This window comes from Amblyraja radiata, chromosome 32, assembly GCF_010909765.2.
Source record: "Amblyraja radiata isolate CabotCenter1 chromosome 32, sAmbRad1.1.pri, whole genome shotgun sequence".
In the NCBI taxonomy this organism is placed as follows: Eukaryota; Metazoa; Chordata; class Chondrichthyes; order Rajiformes; family Rajidae; genus Amblyraja; species Amblyraja radiata.
Window position 1 is genome coordinate 21618562 of NC_045987.1, and position 27753 is coordinate 21646314.

The window sequence follows — 27753 nt, forward strand, 5'->3', positions numbered from 1 at the left end:
GGTTCTTTTTCCTCTCAATTTACATGCCACCACCCGGAAACAATGATGTCCATTTTAAAGCTTTCTGCCCAGCACATTGAAACAAAAATCACAACAAAAGTACCAACTCATTTCTTTCATCAGTACCAGTGTCCACATGCAATCATGCAAATCAGAATCCTGTGGCATGAATGGGAACTAAATTTTAGGTTGTTTTACACAGAATTAGTATCCTCTAATCCTTAGTGGCAAAGTCAAAATCAACAATTAAGAGCCTATACAGACAAAAAATAATAGTGCTTTTGCTGTTAAGTCTTCATGGGATGGTGTTGAAGCTCTTGAGTTTTAACATAAAATCATGAAGAAATAATCATTCAGCATAGATAGAGGACATTTCGACTCATGGTGTTGATGTGGTCGTTTAGGAAGAACTACTTGCTTTTAACACATAGCTTTGCAAATGTTTACTTGTTAAATATATAACCAATTCACTTGTCAAAGTTGTTATTGAATCAGCTCCCACCCTTCCAAACATTACAGCTGAAAAACAAGCAGCCGAGACAGGTCATATTACCTTAACACAATACAATTTAGATAACACAACAAATTCTTTCCAAATCATGTTCCTTCACACTGCTTGTCAATCAATATCAAAAGCCCTCAGTTTTAAATATTTATTTTAAATATTCTCTCGTCATTTGTACTTCCAATGGTATCAAACTGATTCTTTGCAGATAATTATAATTCCTCTTCCTTGAAAACATCCTCTGCATATTATCCCAAGTCTTAATGACTACCATAAAATATTTGATTCAATATTGTAAAGCCCAACTATTGACTTAAAGGCTTCCATAAATTCCTCCATTTAGGATATCGCTCTAAGTATAAAGAAGGATCTCATGTTTTATACATATGTTTAGGTATAGTTAACATACATGTCATTTGAAAATTCTTGTCAAAACTTTTCCTTTCAGAGAGAATGTCTATGGAAGCATAAAATTCATGATACCAGAGGGCAGGTGCAGTAAGGATAGCATGCTGAAGTTGCAGCAGGTGCAATGGAAGATTGCAGTGTGCTCTGCACTGGAGGGGTTTATGAATCTAAAATCAATAATTTGCAGATTAGAGGAACAAAGTATAAGAGAATTCAAGTATAGTATGTTTTATTGTCTTCAAAAGCACCTTCACCAGTTAGCACCAGTTGATTGCCACCCATTATAATGGGCTACTGCACGTGAGATGCTGATAGTCATAAGCTGATAGAAGAGGAAGAACCGAAAGATTCCGAAAGCACCAACGTGAATTAAAACAAGCCTCCAAAGTTAAAGACGGAGGATTCTATTAGTTGTTCAGTGGATGGCCTATGATAGACCAGGGGTGGCAATGGCCAGAACTACATATATACAGGAAGAGAACTTCACCACTATGTTGTGGAAACCACTACACAGGAACCTCAACGACAATGCATGTCAATGAGTCTTACATTAAAGTCTATCCTCCAAGGTCTACATCCCAGTCCTATGCGCAAGTTCCAAGCATTTTCTTTGGTCATCTTTTGCTGACTAATGCAGTAGGAATCTTCCTCAACCTCATTCTCTCCCCTCCTCTCCCAGTCAAGGAATATTTGTCTGTATTAAGGCTGACGTTTAGAGTCCTTGTTGGGGAAAATGTTCCTATTTCAGAAGTTTCCAAAGACAGAATGAACCTACATAATAAGAGAAAGGGCAACGGTTGCTATAAGACAGTAATGGTTAAGCATGCATGGTCTCACATAGTCTACATGCCGACCAACAAAAAGGACAATGTTGTGAAAAAGCACAACATTATTCTGGCCTCATTTGAGCCTCTTCAATCATAATGTTTCTTATTCCTTCTTCCCCCAAGATCAGCACTGCTTCCTCCACCTGTGTGCAAAGGATAAAAATGTACAAAAGATTGATGCTAAAAGCATGTTTACTTCATGTATTGCTTGTCTGCACAAATTCCACAAGAGTAAAGATGGGAAACATTTGTCTATTTTTCATGAGTTAATTTGCTCAGAGGTTAAATTATCAGTAACATGCCCATTGAAATTCAAATTTGAAGCTCACGTCGCATACCTCTGTCAAGGCAACAAATTTCTAACATTTAACAAATTTCTCTCAATTTGTCCAGTGATAAATACTAGCCAGAAGATCTGCAGCCACAGAAAATCATTTACAAATGCTGAGGAAGGCACTAGAGGGGTATAAAGACCAACTAATTTAAATAGAGGGACAGGTTAGTGATAAAATGTGATATAGTTCCACGACTGGGTGAGGCAGCTGATCTTGACCTCATCGGGACTTCCGCAGCTGATCTGCAGGTCAAATTTGCCCCATGGCCAACTGCGCAGGCCAGTATCTTGGACCCAGAGGCTGTGACCTCTATTGGCCCTGCAAAATGGAGAATCCAGCAAGGCTCTAGAACCAAGGGTGCTGAAAAATCAGATAGACCTGTATAAATAGAACTTAAAGTCTTAATCTTGAATATATTTAACTTAGTAAAAGCAACAAGAGCCATTGATCAGAAGCAAGCAAAGGAGAAGTACTGATCAGTAATAATCTAATTACATGGCAGAACATGCTGACTGGGTTCTATCATCTACTACTATTCCTCAACAGCAAAACTAGCAGGTTTTAAATAAAGCTAAATAGCTCCACAGATCAGATCAAAGCTGTGTGATGAGCAACTGGCCAACAAACAAGAAGGTTGTTCATCAACATGCCACAACCTCACCATGGTGAAACCCAGCATGAAAGCTAGAGACAAGTCAGAAACGTTTGAATAAATCCTCAAGAGTATTCATTCTTCTCCATCATGGATTTGGTTCATTTCACAATGTAAAAAACTAATTTGTCTTGCTGCAGCTTTTTAAAGCCCTTAACAACAGAGGAACATACAGTAGGAGGAGCAGGCAATATGCCCTGCAAGTTTGTTTCACTATTCAAAAAGTGCATGGCTCAATTCTACTTTCCTGTATGTTCTCCATAATCCCAGTAGCAAGTCAGTTCCTTGAAACTGCTGTTTTGGCAGCAATGCTGTTGATTTTTATAAAAAACATACAAAGCATTTGAACAGCTGCTCAAAGGCAACACAACACAAAGGAACAACACATAGAATATGCACATTGAGGTGCCTTGCAATACAGCTTGTATCCCAAAACCTTTCTTAAAAATATGACACTAGTGGCATTACAGGTTCTCCTTGGGTTATGAACATCTGTCTTTTGGACACACCTCACCTTGGAACAAACGTTTAGCAGTATGTAGGGTGGATTTGCCGGCTACTGCAAGGCTACAAGCATCTTCTGCCTGAGGGGAATAGGGCTCGAGTACCTTCTCTCCCCACCACTCTAACACAACAATCGGGGGCAGAGTCAAGCCAAGAAGAGTTGAGAATGCTGAGCAGACTCACTCACCTAATTAGTGAAAGCAGCTGACGGCCACTCTTCCCATGCCAACTTTCTCTCCCATCAGCTGTTTCTGTAATCCTATCCCATACTTTTTTTTATTTAAGAAGGAACTGCAGATGCTGGAAAATCAAAGGTAGACAAAAATGCTGGAGAAACTCAGCGGGTGAGGCAGCATCTATGAAGCGAAGGTAATAGGCAACATTTCAGGTCGAGACCCGTCTTCAGACTTGGGTCTGTCCCCCCTCCCTCTCTGCCCTCCCTTCCTCTCTGCCCACCCTTCCTCTCTGCCCCCCCCCCCCCTTCATCTCTTGGGAATCCCCCACTTCCCCCCTTCTCCCCCACGCTCCTTTCTTTCCCCCATTCCTCTCTCCCCCCTACCCCCCCTCTGCCCTCCCTCTACCTCACCCCTCTCCTCTCCCTCCACATCGACCTCCCTCCCCCTCCCCTCCCCCTCTACCCAACTCTCCCCCTCCCTCCACCGCACCCCTCTCCCCCGCTCCTCCACCCTGCCCCACTTCCCCCTCCTCTCTCTCCCCCCTTCCCCCTCCTCTCTCTCCCCCTCTCCACCCATTCCCTCTCCTCTCCTCCCCTCTCCCCCCTCCCTCTCGCTTCCCCCCCCCCCGTGTGTGTGGGCGGTGGTTAGTGTGTGTGTGACGCCACAGGACCCTCCCCCCCGTAACCGTGCGTTGAGGGGACGGACCCAACGGATCCCGCTTGGTCTAGTATTACCTTAAAGGTATCTGGATAGATTAAAAGGTGAATTTTAAAAAAGGCACAAGGGCTACATAGAACAGTACAGCACTACAACAGACTCTCTCACTCACCATGTCCATACTGGCCAGACCAACCAAAATACTTCTATGTGCTTGTACATCATCCATAGTCCTCTCTTCCCTGCCTCCTCATATGCCTGACTAAATGTCTCTTAAATACGGGTATCATATCTGCTTTACCACTTCCCAGGCAGTGTTTCAGGCAATTAGCATTGTGAAAAATAAAATGAAACTCATTTGAAAATCTCCTTTAATCTTAACTCCTCCCACCTTAAACCTATGCCCTATAGCATTTGACATTTCCACCCTGAGAAAACGACCATCTAGCTATCTATGCCACTAATAATGTTATATACCTATCAGGTCACCCTCGATTCTGTTGAGAAAACAATTTATGTTTGTCCAACCTCTCCTTGTAGCTAACACATTACAAACTAGGTAAGGTCCTGGTGAACCTCCCCGTTGTCCCAAGACAACCTTCTTATAGAGTGGGAACCAGTACTGCACAGAATGCTCTAAATGTAGCCTAACCAAAGTTTTATACATCTGTATCATGACTTCCCAATTTTATACTTAACATCCTGATGATGCTCCATACAATCCTTACTACCCAATCTATTTATGTTGCCACTTTCAGAGATCCAATGATGCTAAGAATCCTGTAGTTTATGGTATATGTTGCTCTTGCATTTTCAGCCTCTCAATGCTGTTTTTTTCCCTTATTAGCACAGGCATAGAGTACAAAGAGCAGGGTAGGACTCGAGTAACAGAGGAACTTGTAAAACACATAACAAGAGTTCAAGTGTAAGAGAAACGCACAGGGTTACAGGTGGACAAATACTGGGACAAATGACTTTAAAGGAAGAGACTACAGAGTTGGTGGATAAACTAAAACTTTTGAAAAAACAAAATTCCAATATTTCCTTAGTTAAAAAGGAAGACAGAACGTAGGGAACTATAAGCCAGTTAGTTTAACATCCATAGTTGGCAAGATGCTGCAATGAATAACCAAATAGTAAATAACTAATAATTTAAGAAAACTGAACATAATCAAATCTAGTCTTATGAGATTATGAAAGATAAATCATATGACATATTTCCTCAAAGAAGTCAAGAATGTGACAGGGAAAGTTGATGGAAAGGAACCTGTAGATGTAGTGTATTTACTTTTTCAAAAAGCATTTGACAAGGTGCCACATATGGTGTCTTATTAAGATCCCATTGTACTGGAGGAACTGTGTTAGCATGGTTTGAAAACTGACTGTCATATAGAAACCAAGTGGGATAACATGGAACTAGTGTGAACGAGTGTGATCTATGGTTGACGTGAACTCAGTTGGCCCGTTTCCATGCTGTACTTTCTTTTTAAAAAATTGAATAAATGTGTCTTTTTCAGGCTGAAGGAATGTAGCTAGAGGAGGACCTCAGGAATCGGTTCTTGTCCCTCAGTTGTTTACTATTTGCATTTAATGCCCTGGAAGAAAAACAAAATGCAATGTTTCCAGGTTTGAAGATGATACAAAAATAAATCTTGTGTGATGTCCTCATCTTGTGTGATGAGGATATAATGATCCTACAATGAAACATACATAAATTGAGTGAGTGGGCAAAAACTGAGCAAATAAAGTTTAATGTGAGGCAGTGAGGGGTCATGCACTTTGTTAAGAAGAATTAATAGGCAGATTATCTTAATGGTGACTGCAAATGATTCAAGTTCAGAGTGTTCTAGTGCATGAATCACAAAAAAGAAAACAAGCAGATCCAACGAGTAGTTAAGGCAGCAAATGACACCTTCATTGCGAAGGGGTTTATATTTAAGAATGAAGAGATTTTTCAGGGAACTGGTAAACTTGCAGTTTTGGCTCCCTTACCTAAAAAGGTTAGTAGCATTCTCAGTCTCAAAATAACCTCTTGAATTATCAGCCTCTCTCTGTCAGATCATCAGATGTATTTAAAGTGAAGATAAATAAACATTTGAAAAATTGAGGAATTGAGGGTTATGGTGAACTGGCCAAGATTAGGGGAGGGGGTGGAAAAGCAGGAGGGGGGTTGTTAGTTACCAAAAATTGTAGAATCCAATGTTCATACCACTAGATTGTAAACTAACCAAGTGGAATATGAGGTCTGTTCTTCCAGTTTCCATGTGGCCTCACTCCGGCAATGGAAGCCCATGCCAGGAAGGTCAATGTGAATGGGAAGAGTAGTTAAAATAGTTAGCAACCAGGTGAGACAGAGGTTCATGTGGTCCTTCCAGGTGAGACAGAGGTTCACATGTACTTCCATGTGAGACTGAGGTTCATGTGACCCCAGCAGTCCTTCCTTAGTGTTTCACGTGCACATTCTCAACTGCATCCAATGTTTCCGATGTGTCACAGAAACATAGAAAATAGGTGCAGGAGGAGGCCATTCGGCCCTTCGAGCCAGCACCGCCATTCATTGTGATCATGGCCGATCGTCCCCTATCAATAACCTATCAATAACTGTGTACATCAGCAAGACCAAACGTAGACTGACATACTCGATCCATCAAGGCCTCCTGGAACTCAAAAGTTTCCCTCATCTGTATCTACCTATTACTTGCCAGGCTTTAAGGTCTAGTCCAATTAGGCCATTCGGCCCATCAAGTCCACTCTGCCATTCAATCATGGCTGATCTATCTTTCCCTCCTAACCCCATTTTCCTGCCTTCTCCCCATAACCTCTGACACCTGTACTAATCAAGAATCTATCAATCTCTGCCTTAAAAATATCCACTGACATGGTCTCCACAGCCTTTTGTGGCAAAGAATTCCAGATTCACCAAACTCTGACTAAAGAAATCTCTCATCTTCTTCCTAAAAATACGTCCTTTAATTCTGAACCTATGACCTTCTTCTTGCGTATGGCGTGCACAGCCAAAGTTGTAGGACAACTTGTTCTATTTGATCGTGCACGCCAGGTTGGTTGCATTCGTTGAAACAGGGCGGACCACGTGAAGGTTGCAATCTCCCACACCTGGCTATGACCTCAATCCTTGACTCTCCCACTAGTGGAAACATCCTCTCCACATCCACTCTATCCAAGCCTTTCACTATTCTGTATGTTTCAATTAGGTCCCCCCCCTCATTCTTCTAAACTCCAGCGAGTACAGGCCCAGTGCCGACAAACGCTCATCATAGGTTAACCTACTCATTCCTGGGATCATTCGTGTAAACCTCCTCTGAACCATCTCCAGAGCCAGCACATACTTCCTCAGATATGGTGCCCAAAATTGCTCACAATATTCCAAATGCGGCCTTGCCAGCACCTTATAGAGCCTCAACGTTACATCCCTGTTTTTGTATACAAGCCCTCTTGAAATAAATGAGTTTGCTTTCCTTACTACCGATTCGACTTGCAAATTAACTTTTTGGGAATCCTGCACCAGCACTCCGAAGTCCCTTTGCACCTCCAATTGCTGGGTTCTCACCCCATGTTCCCGATGTTGGGGGAATCCAGAACCAGGGGCCACAGTTTAAGAATAAGGAGTAAGCCATTTAGAATGGAGACGAGGAAACACTTTTTCCTCACAGAATTGTGAGTCTGTGGAATTCTCTGCCTCAGAGGGCGGTGGAGGAAGGTTCTCTGGATGTTTTCAAGAGAGAGCTAGATAGGGCTCTTAAAAATAGCAGAGTCAGGGGATATGGGGAGAAGCAGGAATGGGGTACTGATTGGGGATGATCAGCCATGATCACATGGCGGTGCTGGCTCGAAGGGCCGAATGGCCTACTCCTGCACCTATAGTCTATTGTCTATTTAGAAAATAGTTTATACCTTTATTCCTTTTACCAAAATGCATGATTCCACACTTTGCTACACTGTATGCCATCTGCCACTTCTCTGTCCACTCTCCCAACCTTTCCAAGTCAAGGCTCGAAATTAACGGTTGCCCGGGTGCCAATGGCGACCTAAAGTCGGGCCGGGCAACCTAAGAGCCCTGCCATTTTGCCCGGCTTGGCAAGCACCCGAGACACCTCTCTCTATCTCTATCTCTCTGTCACTCTCCGTCTCCGCCCGCCATCCCTGTCCGAGTTCTGGCCGCCGGCTCTCCGTTCTCCGCCCACTCCTCATCCGCCGGCACAGCTGGCCGCCTTACACCTTACACATACGCACTGCCACGGCTTGCACATTCTCCCCTGCACATGCGCACAACCACGGCCAGCACATCGGCCGTGGTTGTGCGCAGGCGCCGCCCTGCACATGCGCACTGCCACGGCACAGGTCGGCGTCGGCCACTTTCTCCCTCCCTTTGCATTGTGGGAGATCTGGCCGCCATTGCTGTCCGGTCGCCGCCTCGCCTCGACCGCTGAAACCCAACGCAGAATCACTCCCCAGAGCTGGAGTAACTCCCTGGAGTAACTCTTGTTTCTTGGTTTCCTGGTCCTCCAAAAATATTCCACATAGAATTTAAACAGGAGTGGACCCACCACCACCAAACTCTAAAAGATAACAGCCTATTGCACTTTATCTGTTTATGTATTGTGTACAGATATGGTCTATGGTATATAGACATACTGAACTTTTATCTCCTGTTCTGCATTATGTTTACATATTCTGTTGTGCTGAAGCAAGCAAGAATTCCATTGTCCTATCTGGGACACATGACAATAAAACTCTATTGAATCTTGACTTGGACTTAAGCAAAAAACGGTTCTTGGGGAAAAAAGAGCTACCAAAATTTAGTTGCGTCTGGTTGGGCAACTATGGTAGGGTGAAGACTATTCCATGCTTTACTTGTGGGAGGGGGAGCAGCCAGCATCTCTGGATTGAAGAAATTGGGTGACCTTTCAGGTAGAGACCCTTCTTAAGATTTACTCTGGTTTTAGTGTTTTTAGTTTAATTTAAAGACACAGCGTGGAAACAGGACCTTCGGCCCACTGAGTCCATGCCGACCACCGATCACTCGTACACTAGTTCTATCCCACACATTAGCGACGTAAATCAAGTCAAGAATGTTTTATTCTCTCGCGTCCCAGTTAGAACAATGAAATACTTACTTGCAGCAGCACAACAGAATATGTAAACATAGTACTGTAAACAATGTTATAAACGAGAAAACAAAATAGTGTATATTTATATATGAATATATAACTATATAAATATAGTTTTCTATAGTTATATATAATTATTTAAATAGTTGTATTAATATATAATTATACAAATGCGTGTGCGTGTGCGCGCGTACGTGTGTGTGTGTAATATATATACCCACACACACAATTTCTCTCCTGGGATTAATAAAGTTCTATCGTATAGTATTGTGTGTGTAGGAAGGAACTGCAGATGCTGGTTTAAACTGAAGATCGACACAAAAAACTGGAGTAACTCAACAGGTCAGACAGAATCTCTGGACAAAAGGAAAATATCACATTTTGGTTTGGGTCTGAAATAGGTTCCTGCACACCTTTGGAATGTGGAAGGAAACAAGAGCACCCGAAGAAAACCCATGTAATCAAAGGGAAAGGGAGCAAACTCCATATAGACAGCACCCATATTCAGGATCAATTCCGGGTCTCTGGCACTTTTAGGCAACAACTTTATGGCCAATTTAATGCCCCATAGTCTTGAACTTAATTAAAACATACAGTAGCTGTAAAGGGGGACATAGTGTCACTTGGAGATTTAAGACTGAAAATTGATATTTTCTTTTTTTTAGTAACCAAAGTTATCAACATATAATTTTGTGCGTGTTGGTAAACAAAATATAGTGGCACAGCTGTTAGACTTGCTGCCTCACATGCCAGAGATCTGTGTTCGATCCTGTCCTCGGGCACTGTCTGTGTTGAATTTTCACATTCTCCCTGCAAGCGTGTCGGTTTCCTCCCACATCCCAAAGACGAATTGGCTTTGTAGGTTAACTTAGTCTCTGTAAAATTGCCCCTAATGTATAGGGAGTGGGTGAGGAAAGTGGAATAACAGAACTTGTGTGAATGGGTAGACATAAATGCTGGAGAAACTCAGCGGGTGAGGCAGCATCTATGGAGCGAAGGAATAGGCAACGTTTCGGGTCGAGACCTTTCTTCAGACTGATATCGGGGGGGGGGGGGGGGGGGGGGGGGAGGAATGGGAGGGGAAGGAGGGACAAAGCAAGGACTACCTGAAATTGGAGAAGCCAATGTTCATACCGCTGGGGTGTAAACTACCCAAGCGAAATATGAGGTGCTGTTCCTCCAATTTGCGGTGGGCCTGGCCATGAGGGAGGCCCAGGACAGAAAGGTCAGATTCGAAATGGATGGGGGAGTTGAAGTGCTGACCCACCAGGATAAATTGTATTGTATTGTATTGTATTGTATCAGGTTGGTTATTGCAAACTGAGTGGAGGTGTTGTGCAAAGCGATCGCCAAGCCTGTGCTTGGTCTCACCGAAATTGATCATACGCTGAATAATCCAACCAGAATTTTGTTTGGAAGTGGAAAGAAATAATAGAAATTGCATTCATTGCAACGTGTAAAAAGAGATACTGTATTGTAATTTTGCTGCATGTCATTGTGGTATATCATGTCTTGATTGGTGAATATGTTTAGTTAGTGACTTTATTTGAAGCAGAAATAATATGTGAATGCTTCATTGACCATAATTCCGACTGGTAACTATGCACTTCGTCCGAGCACATTATCGCACGCGTCATGCAAGCCATCTTAAATGACCACCTAAACTGTCATTTGGCAACATAAAAAGCTGCCGAGGTTGCCCGGCTGGCAACAGAGGAAAAAAAGTGAGAGCCCTGCAAGTCCTTCTGCAGAGTCCCTGCTTTCTCTGCACTACCTGCCCCTCCACCTATTTTCGTATAATCCGCAAACTTTGCCACAAAGCCTTCAATCCCCTCGCCCAAATCATTTATACAATGTGAAGAGCAGTGGCCCCAGCACCGACCGCTGCGGAACTCCGCTAGTCACTGGTAGCCAACCAGAAAAAGCCTCCTTTATTGTCACTCTTTGTATTCTGCCATCCAGTCAACCTGCTACCCAAGCTAGTATCTGCCCTTTGTTACCGTGGGCTCTCATCTTCCTAAGCAGCCTAACGTTTGGTACCTTATCAAAGGCTTTCCGAAAATCTAAGTAAACACATCAACTGACTCTACTTTGTCTGTCCTGCTATTTACCTCTTCAAATAATTCCAACAAATTTATCAAGCAAGACCTCCCCTTCACAAAGCCATGCTGACCCCACTTTTAGCTTTCTTCTTCCCCACGTCCCCCACCACAATCATCTGAAGATGGGTCCCAACCCAAAACATCACTTATCCATGTTCAGCAATGATACTGCCTGACCCCAAGTTACTCCAGCACTGAGAAAACATACTCTGAAGTTTTTAGGTCCTGCACTAAAGATCCCATTGAAGAGGGAGATGTATTATGATAATAGTGCCCAGAGATCCTCCAGAGAAGGCCTTAGAAAGCAGCAGAAACAAATGCCCATGAAGATCAACGTAATGGGTCAACCCCAAAGAATTAGAATAGAATGCAATAAGATGTTCCATAGCTTCGTGAATGGTCCTTGTCACTGAATATACCACCATCTGTACTGCTGGCCTCAGGGGCGATTCAATCATCACAGACTCACTCAACTACCAACAACAATCAAGATTCATAACATTCATATGTTCTACTCCATCCTAACATATTGCTGCAAGCAGACTGGCCCATCACACACTGAACACCACCAATTATTCAACAATGACAGCCACTCAGATTGCAATTATACACTTCCCTTTCATTTTCAGAATAGAGTCACATAATCAGATGTAGCAATGATTAACAGAAGGGGGATGGAACAGGCATGAGTGCTTGTCTTCTGTAAAGGAGATGGAATAGTCATTTCACACGCGCACATTTCTTTGGTTCACCTTTAAAACCAATCTTACAACTTCTACACAAACTCTGAGTGATCCAGATTAAACAACCACGGAGCAGTATGCACAACGAGACTCTTAGGTCCTCAATCATCCAGCAATATGTTCAACAGATTAAAGAGCTAGTAAGGCACTGCCCCAATGACATGGTAGTGACTTCAGAGAAATAGGTTTACCGTCCTCAGGAACACAGCATTTATCCTTCACCTGCTGGCACCCTGGCAATGCCTTACTGGTGAAAGAAGGAACTCCAGATGCTAGTTTACACAAAAGGACACAAAAATGCTGGAGTAACTCAGCGGGTTAGGCAGCATTCCTGGAGAACAAGGATAGGTGACGTTTCAAGTCCTGATTCGACACATCACCTATTCAAGTTCTCCAGAGATGCTACCTGACCTGAAGAGCTATTCCAGCATTTAGTGCCTCACTGGAGCCTGGAAAGCTCCTCCTCATGTTTGACTGGACCAGTTTACTTAGCACATCGGTTTTTTTTGTATACAACAAAGTGGACACAGAGGAATGGGTCTGCAACCAACATTACCTTGCAGCATAGAGAATCTTGTATTTTAGGCAAGTTATATGCTTTTGTTTCCTCCAGAGAGGAATGTTGAAGCTGTTAAATGAAGTGTCAATGATTTTCCTTAAACAACAATGGGTGAAAACAAGGATAGGTTATAAATATTACCAGCTCTGATGTGAAGAAGCCAGAGGAATACAAATTCAGTAGCATGGCCACCAAGATAACCAGAGGCAACAAGAATATATGTTGCTCTGAGACCGCCATTGTGGCTGCAGCATTTGCCAGATTTCACTGAGCTTGGCCTTATGAAAATATAAACATTTCACAAATTATTACGCTGAGGTTTCGATAGACATGCTCACTGAAACCTCTTGGCAGATATATTTTCTTAGTGAGAGGCCTCTCCCTTATTGCTCAGCAACCTAATGGGCCTGTCCCACTTAGGCGACTGCCAGGGACTAGTTTTAATGGAATTCACCTACGACAACTGGCGATAACTTACGACAGCACCTATGTCAACGTACGACAGCAGAAATTGTTGCCAGTGTCACCGAATATTTTTCAACACGTTGAAAATTTTGTGCAGTCGTCTGTAGTCGCCCAAAAAATTGCCCATAAAGCCACTGCCTACTTTTGAATTCCTGGAGAAATTCTGAATTCCTGGAGAAATGCCTAATACAGATATTATACCAATGTTTGAATGCAGCTGGTTGTTCCAAAAATCTCCAATTAGTGAAGTCCTTCAGACCTAGCCATTCTTAAACCATGCAATTTGGATAAAGATCCAAAAATCAAACACCTGTAAATCTCAAGAACAGCAGGAAAACAATCAGCAGAAATGAACAGTCGTATTAAACAAGTGTAGAAATTTATTTCAGCTACAGAATCATGTTCAATCTGTTTTTGTGACGTCAGCTCCAAAAGGCAAAGCTAACATCAAATGTTTTACACTATCCACATCATACTCGTACTCTGAATAATTCTCATTGGCATTTGCTACGATACAATGCATTCAGTTAACATAATTTTACATCCAAGTACATTCAGTTAACATAATTTTACATCCAAGTACATCTCCAATGCAGAAGTAACAGGAACAGAGTTTGTTTTGTTAAAAGCTTAACTATGAAATGTTTAATTTTAATATTTAAACTAAATTGGATTCTTCAATACAATAAACTGTACATTTCACTATTTTTTGATATTCCAATAAAGCACAGATGCAAATTAGAATTTTAATTAGAATACATTTAGAATAGATAATTAAATGTTTAATTAAAATAAATACATAAATCAATTAATGGTTTAAAATGTAATGTAAAGGAAGAATAAATGTATTTATAAGCAATTATAATTGACTAAAATCTTAGTTGTTGAATTCCAGCAAATTATGACTATTTGCCTGTAATGTAATCAGAACTGGCTTACTGAACTTCCAAATCAGGTTCCTCCATTAACAAGGCACTTTTAAGTGCAAAACGTATATAGGAAATCAGATTTGTTAACGGGAGTATTTGAGCCAAGAGTTCATAATGGACTACTGCTTGCTTACTTTGAAAAGAGAGTTGACTGCTGTCCCTTCTGTTTGTGAGGAAAAGAGCGACTTGTGATTGCAGCAAAATAATTAGCCAGTTCATCTTAGTTTCACAGGCAGCTGCCCCTTCCTATTCTGTCCTTCAAGGAATATTAGAGGATGGTTGTTTGGAAATCATGGTTCTGGAATGGAAGGGTAGCGAATTGCCATGCTTGAGCAACTAACATCTGGCCTTTAGATCACCAGGAACATTAAATACAATGTTGGACGCTTTAAGCAATGCTTTTGGTATCCGAATACATCTTAGGAGATCCCGATAGAATGCATGTGTAGGTTCCAATATATAACAGTGTATGTGTTGAATGACTTGGCAATGTATGGAGGACAGCATTTAAAGAAAGTGGAGAAATTGTCTTTATCTGACAAAGATGAATTAGGTTGAGGTGAAGTATAAACAGAAGGGTTAGCATAATGTCTTGTAGGCAGATAAACCAGATATCAGTTGACAGCACATTCTCCTGGTGACTTTCTCATTCGACTCCCTGAAACATTAAAATCTCTATGTTAATCCTGTATTAAAATATATTGAATCCTTCAACCCAGTAATGAGTAATACACCGACATGGGTGTCATTGGAAAAAATACTGCAAACAATCTTGCTTCAGGAAAACTTGCTTCAGCCTTGAAAATAATTACTGACTCTTCATTTCCCAATCGTAGTAGAGGCTAATTTAGTACTCACGAACACTGTTAACCCATTAAGTCAATTAACTCGAACCCAGCTCAGGATCCCACCAGAAATCCTACTCCAAAGCCCATGAATTGCATGACCAGCACTTCAAACAAGTATAAATGTAGCCTGGCAGGAAAAATAGGAGAGACCTCAAATTGATGGAGTCAGATGAGTTTAGCATTAAACCTGCCTTACCAACTCCAAATCAACTCCTGATTAAATTATCATCAAAAACACTCTCAGGATAGTAGTTCATTTCTTAATCATTTTGTGGATATTAATGACAGTCTGACACTCATATGTATTATACACTTACAATGGTCTAGTGGATCAGATGATTCCAAATTATCCCCACAATTCATACTAAAATCCCTACACACCACCAACTCTAATCCAATACTGTTTCTTCGCATTTTGGTAAGTCCGAGTACAGCAAAATAGGTCACCCTGCTGGAGGAAAGTTCACAAGTTCATAAGTTCTAGGAGCAGAATTAAGCCATTCGACCCATCAAGTCTACTCCGCCTTTCAATCATGGCTGATCTATCTTTCCCTCTCAACTCCATTCTCCTGTCTTTGTCCCATAACCCCTGATACCCGAAAGATGATATTAAGCTGGAAAGAGTGCAGAGAAGATTTACAAGGATGCGAGGGCCTGAATTACAGGGAGAGGTTGGGCGGGCGAGGACTTTATTCCTTCGAGAGCAGGAGGCTGAGGGGTGATCTTATGGAGGTTCATGAAGGGAATGAATAGGATGAATGAATACATCTTTTTCCCAGAATAGAAAAATCAAATACTAGATAGCAGAGATTTAACGTGAGAGGTGAATGATTTAATGGGAACCTGAGGGGCAATTTGTTCCACAGAGAGTGGTAGGTATATGGAATGAGTTGCCAATAGTTGAGTCAAATATAATATCACACTCCAACACTGGCACGTTAGGTGCAACCTGCACCCAACAAAAGGCACCACAAGCTAGGTGAAGTTTGTTGCCCAATCCCCACTCTCAGATATTCCCATCTGATTAAAGAAAAAAACAGAAACCATTTCCCAATCCCAGATAATACTTTCCATCCTCTTGCCTTGTAACCACCAAACTTAAAATTGATGGTTGAGAAAGCACACTGCAACCCTGCACCCACCTCCATTGATTACCCTTAGTATCAAATATTATTTTCAAAAAGCACACTCCAGAATTCTAAAATCAAAACAGATATTCACAATACCTCCAGTTTATTCCAAGCCAATAGTAAAGTCCCTTGTAAACTCCCCTTGGGGCTGATGGATTTGCCAGACCACAACACAATGGGAGATTTGAAAATTTCCTGTCACTGACACAGAGCTGAACATGAAACAGATGCCTGAAAATGAGCTCCCTGAGCCAAGGCAATGTTACTCCTACAATCCCCATCCAAGTAATTCATCCTGCCACTGACAGAGCCAAATTTGAAATCAACACCCAAAAATCATCTTCCCTGGCCCATTCACTCTCTGGTCAAGAGTCCATCTGTCACTTGCTGACACCAAGTAAATATAACCTGGATGAAGTACTGGTGACCGATACACAATGGTTTCAGTAGAATATGCAACCAACCCTGACAAATACTATTTAAGGCTGCCAATTCAGATATCTGACAGATCATCCACACTGAAGCAGCTGATGAGATTATCACTTTTTTCTGAATACAAACTTGCGCTGGGTACCAGCTAGCATGGGTGTGGAGTAACAGCACAAAAGCATCATTCATTTTTTATGGTTTTTTATGGTTCTTCAGTGACACACAATAAGAAAGGTAGCAGAACCTTGTCACCATCTTAAGATTTAAAAATAATGAACAACCAGCCAATTTCCCATCGACTTTTAAATGCAATAAAACAAGCACAAGTGGGTTCAGGTCACCTGAAACACATCCTCATATTGTTAGCGATACAAATATAAGGGGGAAACAAATCTCGTCCAATGGATAGAACTGATTATGGTCATAAACTAATTTAATTATTACAGCATAGAAAAAAAATGGTTAGTGAGGGCGGGGAGGAGGGGTGGCAGAGATAGGATTTTTAAAGAGGTTTTGGAAAGGAGCAGAGTGTTTAAGAAACAACTGCTGATGAGGAAATAGAGAATGAACAGTAAGAGTATACCATGAGCAAATCTGGTGAGAAAATATTCTCAGATAGGATAGGGCAAAACATAAGTATCTAATGACAAAGATCTTGGTGCGCCTGCTATTAGGGACAGAGAGCCGATCCACATTTAAAAGGCATCAGAGATTCCACTGCACCAAACAATCACTAATCAGGCTATGGAGTTCTGGATTAAAACAAACATTATAGAAGATAAAATTTAGGAAAGGATAACTGAATTCCAAATGCCTATTTTTTGGGGGAAAACGACTACATGGTGAGCAATTTGCATAGTGAAAAGAGAACCTACTCATTAGAGTACTGGTTATTTAAACAGTTTAAATAAATAACTCTTTCCATAATACAGCTTTCAAAGAAACTCTTTCCAAAGACACTTAAGGGCCTGTCCCACTTGGGCGTCATTTGCGCATCACGCAGGTGGCGTGCGAAAATTTTGTGAATCCCAAAATCCTGGGGCGCCACGCGCGACCGCACGTCACCACGTACCATGCGTGCATCACGTGCGCGTCATGACGCATAAATGATGTCGCGTAAATGACTCGCAAATATCGCCCAAGTGGGACAGGCCCTTTAGATTTCAGTTGCAAGAACATACTAGGTATTTCAGTAAAAGACACAGCTCTCGATGTGTGACAAACTAACCTTGCAACCATACGAAGATGAATTAAAGTACATGACTTTGCATTGCAGGGTCTGCTCAATGACAGTTGTAAAAAGCCTAGTACATAGATACCATACAATGTACTACCTTTGCTACATATTAAAAGGTATTAATATTTAACTGTGTTTAGAAAAACTTGAACATTCTAAATATATTCTATGGCAAGCACAATGGGGAGTTAAAAAGGTAAATACTTTAACATACTTGGAAAAGTTTACTACCATTTAAATGAATATTTGAGATAACATAAAAAGTGACCTGGAGGTCTAAAGGATCAAAGCAATACCACACAGCCTGAAATGACGAGAATTCCCTAAACAGTGGCCAGCTGAAAAAGATTCTAATCCTGTTCTTATGTAAATTACTGTGAATTAGACTAGATTTTGCAAGCAAAGTCTTTCTCATCTAAGCAAGCTGTTTATCGACGGGATAAACATTTAAGCCCTCATTCAAAGAAGAGTGTAAGAGATGGGTTTCTACTCTTTTGTTATTGAAATGATTGAACACTTTTTTTAGCAAGTTGAAAAACAAAAACGAATTATCAAAGAAAATGCCATCCTCACAACAAAATAATATTTTACGGCATATTACTTAATCTATTAGCCAAATAATCTGATATGTTATTTGTTAGAGTATAGTTGCAATCTGAGTGTAAAAATATCTTAAAGAGCAAGTTAAATTACAAAAACCATGAACCATAATAAATTAACTGCATTTTGTAAACTTGACTGTACGAACACACACCTTCATTCTGCTCACTGTAAAGGTCACCTAAAAAATTTCAGCCCACATCCAAACACACACCAAGTTGTGATCACCCATCACCCCTGCTTGCTGGTGTACATCAGCCCCCAAATAGGCAATGTCTACATTTAAAATTGTGAAATGTTCATATCTCTTTCAGGTCTCTTCCCTCTTTATTCCACTGGTTTATCCCGTAGATTTGAGAGTGGGCAGATCTTTAAAGATGGTAGGACAGGTAGATAAAGAATGGAATAAACAGCATGAAGATGTTTTTTCTTTATTTACTGTGGCAAAGAGCAGGTTTACGCAGGAACTGAATACACTGTTGTCAGGCTGCAGCTGGAGCTCTGCGGACAGCTCAGGAATTCTTGCAGGAAACATTTGATTGCGCTGCAGAAGGCGCAGGAGATTTATGAGGATGTTGCAGGATTGGAAAATTTTAGTCATGGGGAGTGACTGGGATGTTTCTTCAGAACTAAGACGCAAAGATTTAATTGGACGTGTATGAATCTAATAAAAAGTAGGAAGAACCTTTTTACCCTCAGTTTAAGGGGTCAAATAGAGCTAAAGAAGCGCAAAAACAAAAAATGCTGAAAATACCAGGAAGTCACACTGCATCTACTTTGATAAATATTTCAGGTCCGAGATGCTACATCAGAACAGCGATGCAGCCGGTCCTGCTGAGTATTTCCAGCATTTTCTGTTTCAATGCTGTGCTTAGATTTGTAGCACCTGCAATTTTTTAAATATTTTTTCATGGATTTATAGTAACTGGTAGAGGGATTGGAAAGAAAATAATTGGAAGGTTTGAGGGAGAAAAAGGATGAAAAAAGAAAAATACTTTTCACCAAGGTATGGGGCTGTTCCCATAACCTTGGTGAAAAGTATTTTCTTTCTTCATCCTTTTTTTCCCTGGTGGCATCAAAGCCTTCCACCCAGTAACTGATGCTGGATGTCCACACTTGATCTACAACTTTAGGCTGAGCACGCCATACGCAAGAACAGAACCAAGGTATGGATATAGCAGAGGTCTACCACCTGCTGGAGATAATAAAACAGTCTATAATGAAAAGCACAACAGTGACTAATGTTTTAATTTAAAAAGTAACGTGCATATTTTACAGTTCCAGAAGAGAACACTTTGAGCATGTATGTTTCATTTGTCAAATCTACTTAAGCTCATTTGCTACTGTTGTTTTTCCTAAATGTTTACAAATTTCATAAAATATCCATAACCTGTAACCTAACAGTGGTAATACATTGAACATTTCCCTTTCCTTTCACACCATTAATCAAACAATGCAACATTCACTGTACCAAAGAATTAGTTCCAATACGCAATCATTTCAAATCTTTCATAATCTGCAAACACTTCATAATTGTGTATTTGCCATTATTGTTATACATTATCAGTTCTACACCTTTTGCCAAATGAAAACAACATATTATGGTACATTTTTTCATAACTTTAAAACGCAGCTCATTGTATGTCATGTGCACACAGATCTAGAGAACCAGAAAGCAGATGCAGAAAAATTCTTAAATACAAGTCAACGCTCAAATACTTGGTCTCCCCTAGTGAATAAGATAAAGTTTCCTTCATCACAGATGCCAGCTACTTCCACTGATGCCCTTATTGTGCTCTTCCCAACCTTAATAAACAGTAAATGACAAAATAAAACATTCCAGTCAAATAATTATACGTCAAATATTTGAATGGCATCAGAACTGAGTTGAGGAGCAATTTCCAGATAAAAGCTGTGTTTAAAAAGGGCCAAGTCAGATCATGAGGGATTCAAGGATTGGAATATGCACAAAAGTGAATGGAGGATGGAGTGAGAGAAAGAGGGAGTGCAGAAGGTAGAATAAGCATGTCACAGCAATACAGTGCACAGATATTTAAACAACCCTAACTAAAAGCAAAAAAACTCAAGAAAGAGCAGAAGAGAGCAAACATATGAAAAAATGAACATGGAAATTCTGGAACAAAGAATCAAAGAACAATGGTTACCATGTATAGGAAGCAACTGCAGGTGTTGGTTTAAACCGAAGATAGACACAAAATGCTGGAGTAACTCAGCGGGACAGGCAACATCTCTGGAGAGAAGGAATGGGTGATGTTTCGGATCGAGACTCTTATTCATCTTGGCTTCAAGTGAACACAATTTAACAAAGCACTGTTCGGATCAAACTAACCAATATTATCAAAACCTTAATATCCGCTTCCTTCATGTAATCCTCTCATCACTAGGATGTGGTTTGGTTTATACTGTTTTCCCACATGTATTCTGTCACTGCCAGTAAGGAACGTTAGCTAATATGCTCAGAGAAAAGCCTGCACTTGCACATTGCCAATGCACGTAATAGCAAACAGAAGCTACTCAATTTTGTTTTGCTCACCCCGACACAGGTTTGAACCAAAAGGGCTGCCATATTAGTTAGTCAAATAACAGAAATAACATCTCCAGGTCATTGGTTTCCTAATTTGCTGAAGATGGATTATTTATTTTATCCATTTGGCCATTGCAATCACTAACTCATTATTTTTGTAAGAATATTTGGCAACTTTATTAACAATGTTGCCTAGCAGCCTTAAGTTTAACTTAAACACTTCGGGGATCAACACAGCAAGTGGAAAGTGGTGTTACCTCAGGCTAACACCAGGATATTTTACATCCAAACTGCTTCTTGCTAAGTGCACATTGATTGATCATTCACTGTACACACAGGAAATGTAACAAAACTTGTAGGCAAGTGCCTTAAGCAGAAGGTACAATAGTGTTAACATACATCATTTACATTTATAACCATAGATTGAATTTGCATACAATTACTTTTATTTAATCAACAAAAATCTAACCCCATTTATCTCAGCTACCTTTACAAATGTTTATTTCTCCCAATACCAGAAATATATTTCACAAGATGCACGTAATCAGGTTGTTTTAATTTATCATGTACTTTAGAATTATATAATTGTAAATATGTTTGTGTTTTGGCATCAATTCCACGACCAGGTATATCATTATTTACAAGGCAGTAAAGTTCCTTCTAGCCCAACTTTGGAACTTTATCACCGCCATGCACATTTTTCCACTTCCTTCATCTACCATCTAATCAGAGAGAAACTTAGCACCAACTTGTAACACCACACAAACCAATGCAATGTGAAAACACGATTTCAATAGAAGCATGACAATAAGGCAAAATAAGGAAGACATTCTAGAAGCTGAATTAAGTCAATGTATTTCTTTTTAATATGCAACCTATTTGAAATCAAACATCCATGCAAGATGTTGGAGCAAAGTATCTAATAATATGGAAATAAAGTGAAAGTAACAAATGAAGATATTAAAATAAAATATTGAAGAATGAATGGAAGACTAAATGACCAGACAATTTGCATTGCCATCAAAATTAGAATTCCATAAAAAACTTGTGAAGAAATACACATGACGAATATTTCCAGTTAATACACATCTAAATGTTTTGATTTTCCAGCAAAACTGGGCAATTCACACATTACTCACAGAAAAGTCAACCTAAACTATGGGTATTGCCTTTTGCCTTTAAATAATGTTAAAATTGGGAATCATTAGTCAAAAAACATCACAATTTATCAAACATTATCCATTTGGTAATATAAAAATCACTTTTTGGTTAGATTATGGCAGTCATAGCACCTGAAATATAGTTACTAAACAAAACAATGAATAAGAGCAACTGGATTAGTCCAAGAAGCTAGAAAGCAAAGTGAGCAAATAAGTAATTATTTCACAAAATAAATCACTTTATTTCAACAAGCAAACAGGGTGTCAGTAAAGTCATCAATGAGGGAAGCCTTTTTTTAATGAAATGATAAAAGATTCAAGGGATTTTTATGTTGTTGGTTTATTATCCTAAGATGAGAGAAGCCAACTTCTACAAAGATGGAATGACCATCTCTGATTTCAGTGAATTTAATGAAAGCACATAGCATGCCAGTATTCAACAGATTTTAATTTAATTACTGCAGCATGTTATAAAATAAGACAATTCATTTATTTTTGACAATTATTCTAATAAGAGCATTTTATTTTTAAATTATACAAAAATTAATAGCTACTTTCCAACAAATAATTCAAATAGCAGCTAAAACACAGTACCACATCATAACCTACACTGGAAACTATGCACAATAAGTTACATATATGTCTTATTCAAGATAAGAACATTGAGAATTGTCATCATCTTAGACAATTACATACCACCAAGTCTTCAATGAGACAATTCAACCTGCACTCCAACTGAATTATTTTAATTGTTAGGAATATAATCATCACATTCTTAATTTCTTGAAACTTTTCTTCTTCTGCATAGTATTTTTTTTAAATGACATTTTCCCACCACCCATTGGTCATAAATTTAATCATAAATAACCAAAACGTGTCTGGGTGAAAGAAAAAAATGATTCAGCACATCACCTCATTTCCAACTATGTAGTTCAGCAAACATTTTTTTTATTTTGTGGATAACGACATTCTAAAAAACCAAGGCATCTTCTAAAATATCACACTTTAAACAGAAAGCACACACCTCGATCCAGAATATTAAGCACTTCTCCATGCACTGAGTCGTACTGCATATGCGTACTATGCTATTTTTCTTGATCTATGTTAATATTTCATCCAATCACAATAACCAGATATTCTGTAAACTATTGCACGAAGTAATCAAAAATGCAAGTTCTTTGATCGTCAACCCTGCTAGGTCAATGAATCACAAATGTCTTTCCCCCCATAGATGGCCTCCATCTCCATTTTAGCCCTATTGTTTTGTTAACATTGGATTAACAGATAAGCCACATTTCTCCTCTCCATTTCTCACCCTATGGCACAAGGCTAAAAGTCAGGTGATGACTAAATAACTGAAGAGCCAAAAGTGTTTCTTGAATACTGAAAAATAGTCTTGATTCAAAACTGATTTTTATATTCTTCCTTTTAAGTTTTGTGATCAAGCAGCACAGTTGCTTTATGATACTAGTGTTGTACCATTAATTCTGCCATTATATTATTCGACCTCTAAAAGATAAAACAATCTTTAGCTAATTGTATAACATTCTTAACATTAGTATCGTTTTCACAATATACAAACATGCTACACCCTCGCAATCACAGCACCATAACATTAACAAACTCCATCCACCAACATTTAAAAACCATCTAAGGCTAGTAAAACAAATGATATTTGAAATTTATAGACACAAAAAGCAACCTCACATTCAAATAGACACAAAATGCTGGAGTAACTCAGCGGGTCAGGCAGCATCTCAAACTTAGCATCTGAAGAAGAGTTCCGATCTGAAATGTCACCCATTCATTTTCACCAGTAATACTGCCTGATCCGCTGAGTTACTCCAGCATTTTGTGGCTAACTGGCAGCATCTCTGGAAAGAAGGAATGGGTGACATTTTGGGTCAAGACCCTTCATCCCATTCAAAACACGATACTAACTTTTTAAGTCCAAACAAACCTGAAAATAGTTGATGTACTGATGACATAAATATTGATAATTGTGTCACACTGCATACAGGCACGTTTGTACATTTCTACAATAAATCAAATCGTCAAAGGTTTCTACAGAATCTCAATATTTTTCTCTATTAGTAAGTTTTCAGCCATGCCCAGTTCTTCAACAATTGAGACTCAAACTGCAGAAGACAACACTAATATTGCAGTTTGGTTCTCAAGGACGTGAGATTGGCGAATGGCATTAACCACAATCTGAACAATTCAAATAGTGAAAAGTATAATTTAAACCCCCTCACAATAAGACAAAAACTTCTTCACTACAATGTGAAAATAATAAAACTACTCAATTACGTTTTTCTAACTTAATATTCTTCATATAGATGTTCTAAGGTAATCTGATCTTCAAAAGCCATGTGGAAGACAAAAAATTGTAACCAAACGAGCTCATAAACTACAGTAAACGTGTTAAAATGTATTCATGTGCAGCATGATGATCCAAGATTGGATATAGATCAGTTGAAATCTTATTTTCAGTAAAGTTTAGTAACATTACCAAAAACAAATCACATTTTGTGCACCATATAATGAAAGATGTTTATTAGTGAAAAATTAAACTTCACCAGATCCAATTATATTTTTGTTTAACATTTCAAACTATGGTGTATGAACTACGAAAGTATACAAATGTTAGCAGCCACACGTTTGCAAATTTGAGAAATCTACAACAGTCAGTGACCATAACGTTGAACAAAATAAATAACAACATTCCAGTTTTTCTGCAACACCAATGGCTTTTCTTAAATACTTACTAAACCAGAAAAGTGCAATACTGAATGCATATAAATGCAAAACGCATAGCAAAAGTAACAGGAATAATAGTAAATAAATAAAAATATAATTGAAGGAATTGGGAGAATACTGCAAAAGATAATTAAATTAAATTTGAAAGCTAGCATGTATAGCAACAAAATGTTAAATATACTATGTGTAGGAAAGAACTGCAGATGCTGGTTTAAATAGAAGGTAGACACAAAATGCTGGAGTGACTCAGCGGGACAGGCAGCATCTCTGGAGAGAAGGAATGGGTGACGTTTCGGGTCGAGACCCTTCGTCAGACTACTTTGGTGCTCTCTGCAAATTTCCACTTTATACCATAAGACAACTTCAACAAAGAAAACGATTGCTCACACATTTCAAGTAGCGTGTGATTGAAATTTAATGTCCAAGTTACACAATATCCAATGTGGAACTTCTCAATAACATTTTACTCTTAACGATCACCTTTTCATTCAGCTCACCAACACCAAATCACACCCCACTGTTATGGGGGGGGGGGGGGGGGGGGGGGGATTGTATTAAATAATTTAAACGTAGTATTTTAATAATACTAAACACAAATTGGGTTAATCTCACTGATTCAGGAGTTAATTTTAACCAATAATACTCCCAGGTGCATTGTATTTGCAAGCCACCACTCGAGGTTAAGAGAATGCAATGTTTTATGATGTGATGCTATTTTGATTGATGGTGTTTTCTATTCTTTTTATACATCCTTTGTAATTCGGCGGTGTCCTTATTATGCCTTCTCCTAATTGCTCCAGGGCGCTCTCAAGTTCAAAAGTTCACGTTTTACGACCTTACAAAGACTCATCACTACAGAGAAACACATTGCAAATAAATGTCCCACAGCTGCAGTTTGTCGGCTAAAATAAACTGGAGACGGGATCCTTCCCCTCACCCTCTCCCCAAATCATCTCACTCCCCCCTGTCCATCTTGCGGACACCCAGAAGCAGCACAAGAAACCCGGGGCCACTGCACGCCCGGTTTCTCAACACCCGGGCAAACGGAGGTAACCCGCTGCCCCCCGCAGAAATAAAACCGCGTCGCTCACTTACTACTGATGGGCTTTAAACCGTTCTTCTCTTCGTATTCGTAGCCATTGGTTCTTTTCTCGATCTCCATCCTTTGGGTGTTGCGCTCTGGCTGGGAGCTCAGTGACCGTCGTCCATCGCCGTTACCTGTCAGCCCCGCGCGTCCGTCCGCTCGCTCGCGCACCGCGATAACGCCCGACTGGGCTGGTCTCGCGACCCGCTCGCCACCTCGCAGCGAGCATGCGCACAGCCAGCCGCTCGTTCGCCCTCCTCATAGCCCCCTCCCCCCAACGCGCCTGCGTGTTGCTTGCGGAGCCGGCTCCCTCTAACACGCTTGCGCGCCGGCAGAATTCACGGCACCCTTCCATTCCAATCTGCAAAGACAAATTGATGGAGTAACTCAAAAATATTTATTTCGGTTCACTTTATGAGGTCGAAAATGAAAGAAGTAGCCAAAAGATGAGTTTCATGGAGACACAAGAAATTGCAGATGCTGGAATCTTGAGCAAAACACAATCTGCTGGAGGAACTCAGCTGATCAGGCAGCACCTGTGGAAGAGGATCTCCACATGTGAAATATTTTTACAAGAATTTCACAGGACTGCAATCTCAAGAACCAAGACGGTTTAATAGTCATATGCACTGAGGCCATAACAATGATTTTTTTTTAATTTGTTGCAGCTTTAAAGACACATCAATTAAACAACACAAGTAAATATACAACAAATTATTCATTATGCTATGTTGAAGGGACGAAAAAGGGGCTGCATAAGAAATCTTCCCAAAGGAATGAAGGGTTTGGCAAGATTTACTGAAACAGGGAAGAAAGACAGGACAACATCAGAGAAGACCTAATGATATAAAGGCCCTCTTAAATTTAAGTCATTTGATATAGCCAATCACATAGCTCTCCAAAGAGAAGAACAGGGTTCCAAGAGAACAAGATATTTGCTGAAGAATTTCCAAAAAGTAATTACTGGGGCTTGGGAGACCAACATGGAAGCATTGATAGTAAAATGTCTGGAGATGATCAAAGCATAAGTGAGAAAAGGCAAGAGATAAGTAGGAACTTTGTGATGAACAGGCTGTGGAAGCTGAGTCACAGCTAACAGGAGGCCACTGCTTGGAGCAATCTGTTTCTGTGTGAAACACTGCCCAAAAAATCAAAGGAATTTTACAATTAAAATCCAGTTGTAATTCCATAACAAAATCTATGATGTTTTTTCCAGGAATGCATTTTAAGAGGATTGTGGAAGGGGGAGGTGATAGTTCATTGGCATATATTGTAGGAGAAACAAAAATGTGAGTGTGAAACCAAAGCTCTACCAGAAACATTTAATCATTGGTCTCACAGTGTATTAGCTGTGAGAAGAACAACCTTTCCTCGTCTCACAAAATCAAAACAGCCAAATTTCTAAATGTCACAAGATACTGAAGCAAATTTAGGAGTGAGGAAAAAATAGTCACAATTGCTTGCTTTACTTATAATTCATGTTGAATGTACCCCAGATAACTCTCATATAAATTTTAGCAGCCATATCAAAGGAACAGGACACATATTAAGAGGCATTTTTCCTGCCTTCTTAGCTAAACAATAGCATTCATAGAAGAGAAAATAAAAATTGAAAGGACATGTCTTGGCATCATAGCTTGCCTGTGCACTGTAACTTTGAAAGTCAAAGCAACCCACCAAAGGAGTTGCTGATTGAATTTAGTGGAGATGAGATGACATCAGCAGTTTGCTGAAGCACATTCCAGGTTACAAAATTCATTACCTGCACAATCAGAAAAGGCCTTATCCATGAGTTTCAAATAATGGTTAAACCCCACCATTCAAGAGGGTGGAGGAGGGGAGTTAAATAAATATTTGAAACACAGTGAATGCCATTGTAATCCCAACTAAAACAATCATCATCTCACATTTTGGTTAATGAATTGCAAAGCTTTATGGCAATGATAGGCCCAAGGTTTAAATATATTGC

At 39.9% G+C, this 27753-nt stretch overlaps 1 protein-coding gene across 5 annotated transcripts in view; it reads right to left on the reverse strand.

Moving 5' to 3' along the window:
• Positions 1 to 25992, reverse strand: part of nr6a1 (nuclear receptor subfamily 6 group A member 1) — a 238002-nt gene extending 212010 nt beyond the window's left edge. For all 5 annotated transcript variants that reach the window (XM_033048646.1, XM_033048645.1, XM_033048643.1 and 2 more), the window contains exon 1: positions 25796 to 25992. In XM_033048646.1, coding sequence (XP_032904537.1) covers positions 25796 to 25862 — 67 coding nt within the window. In that variant the 5' untranslated portion in view covers positions 25863 to 25992. The remainder of the gene's footprint in view (positions 1 to 25795) is intronic.
• Positions 25993 to 27753: the final 1761 nt, after the last annotated feature.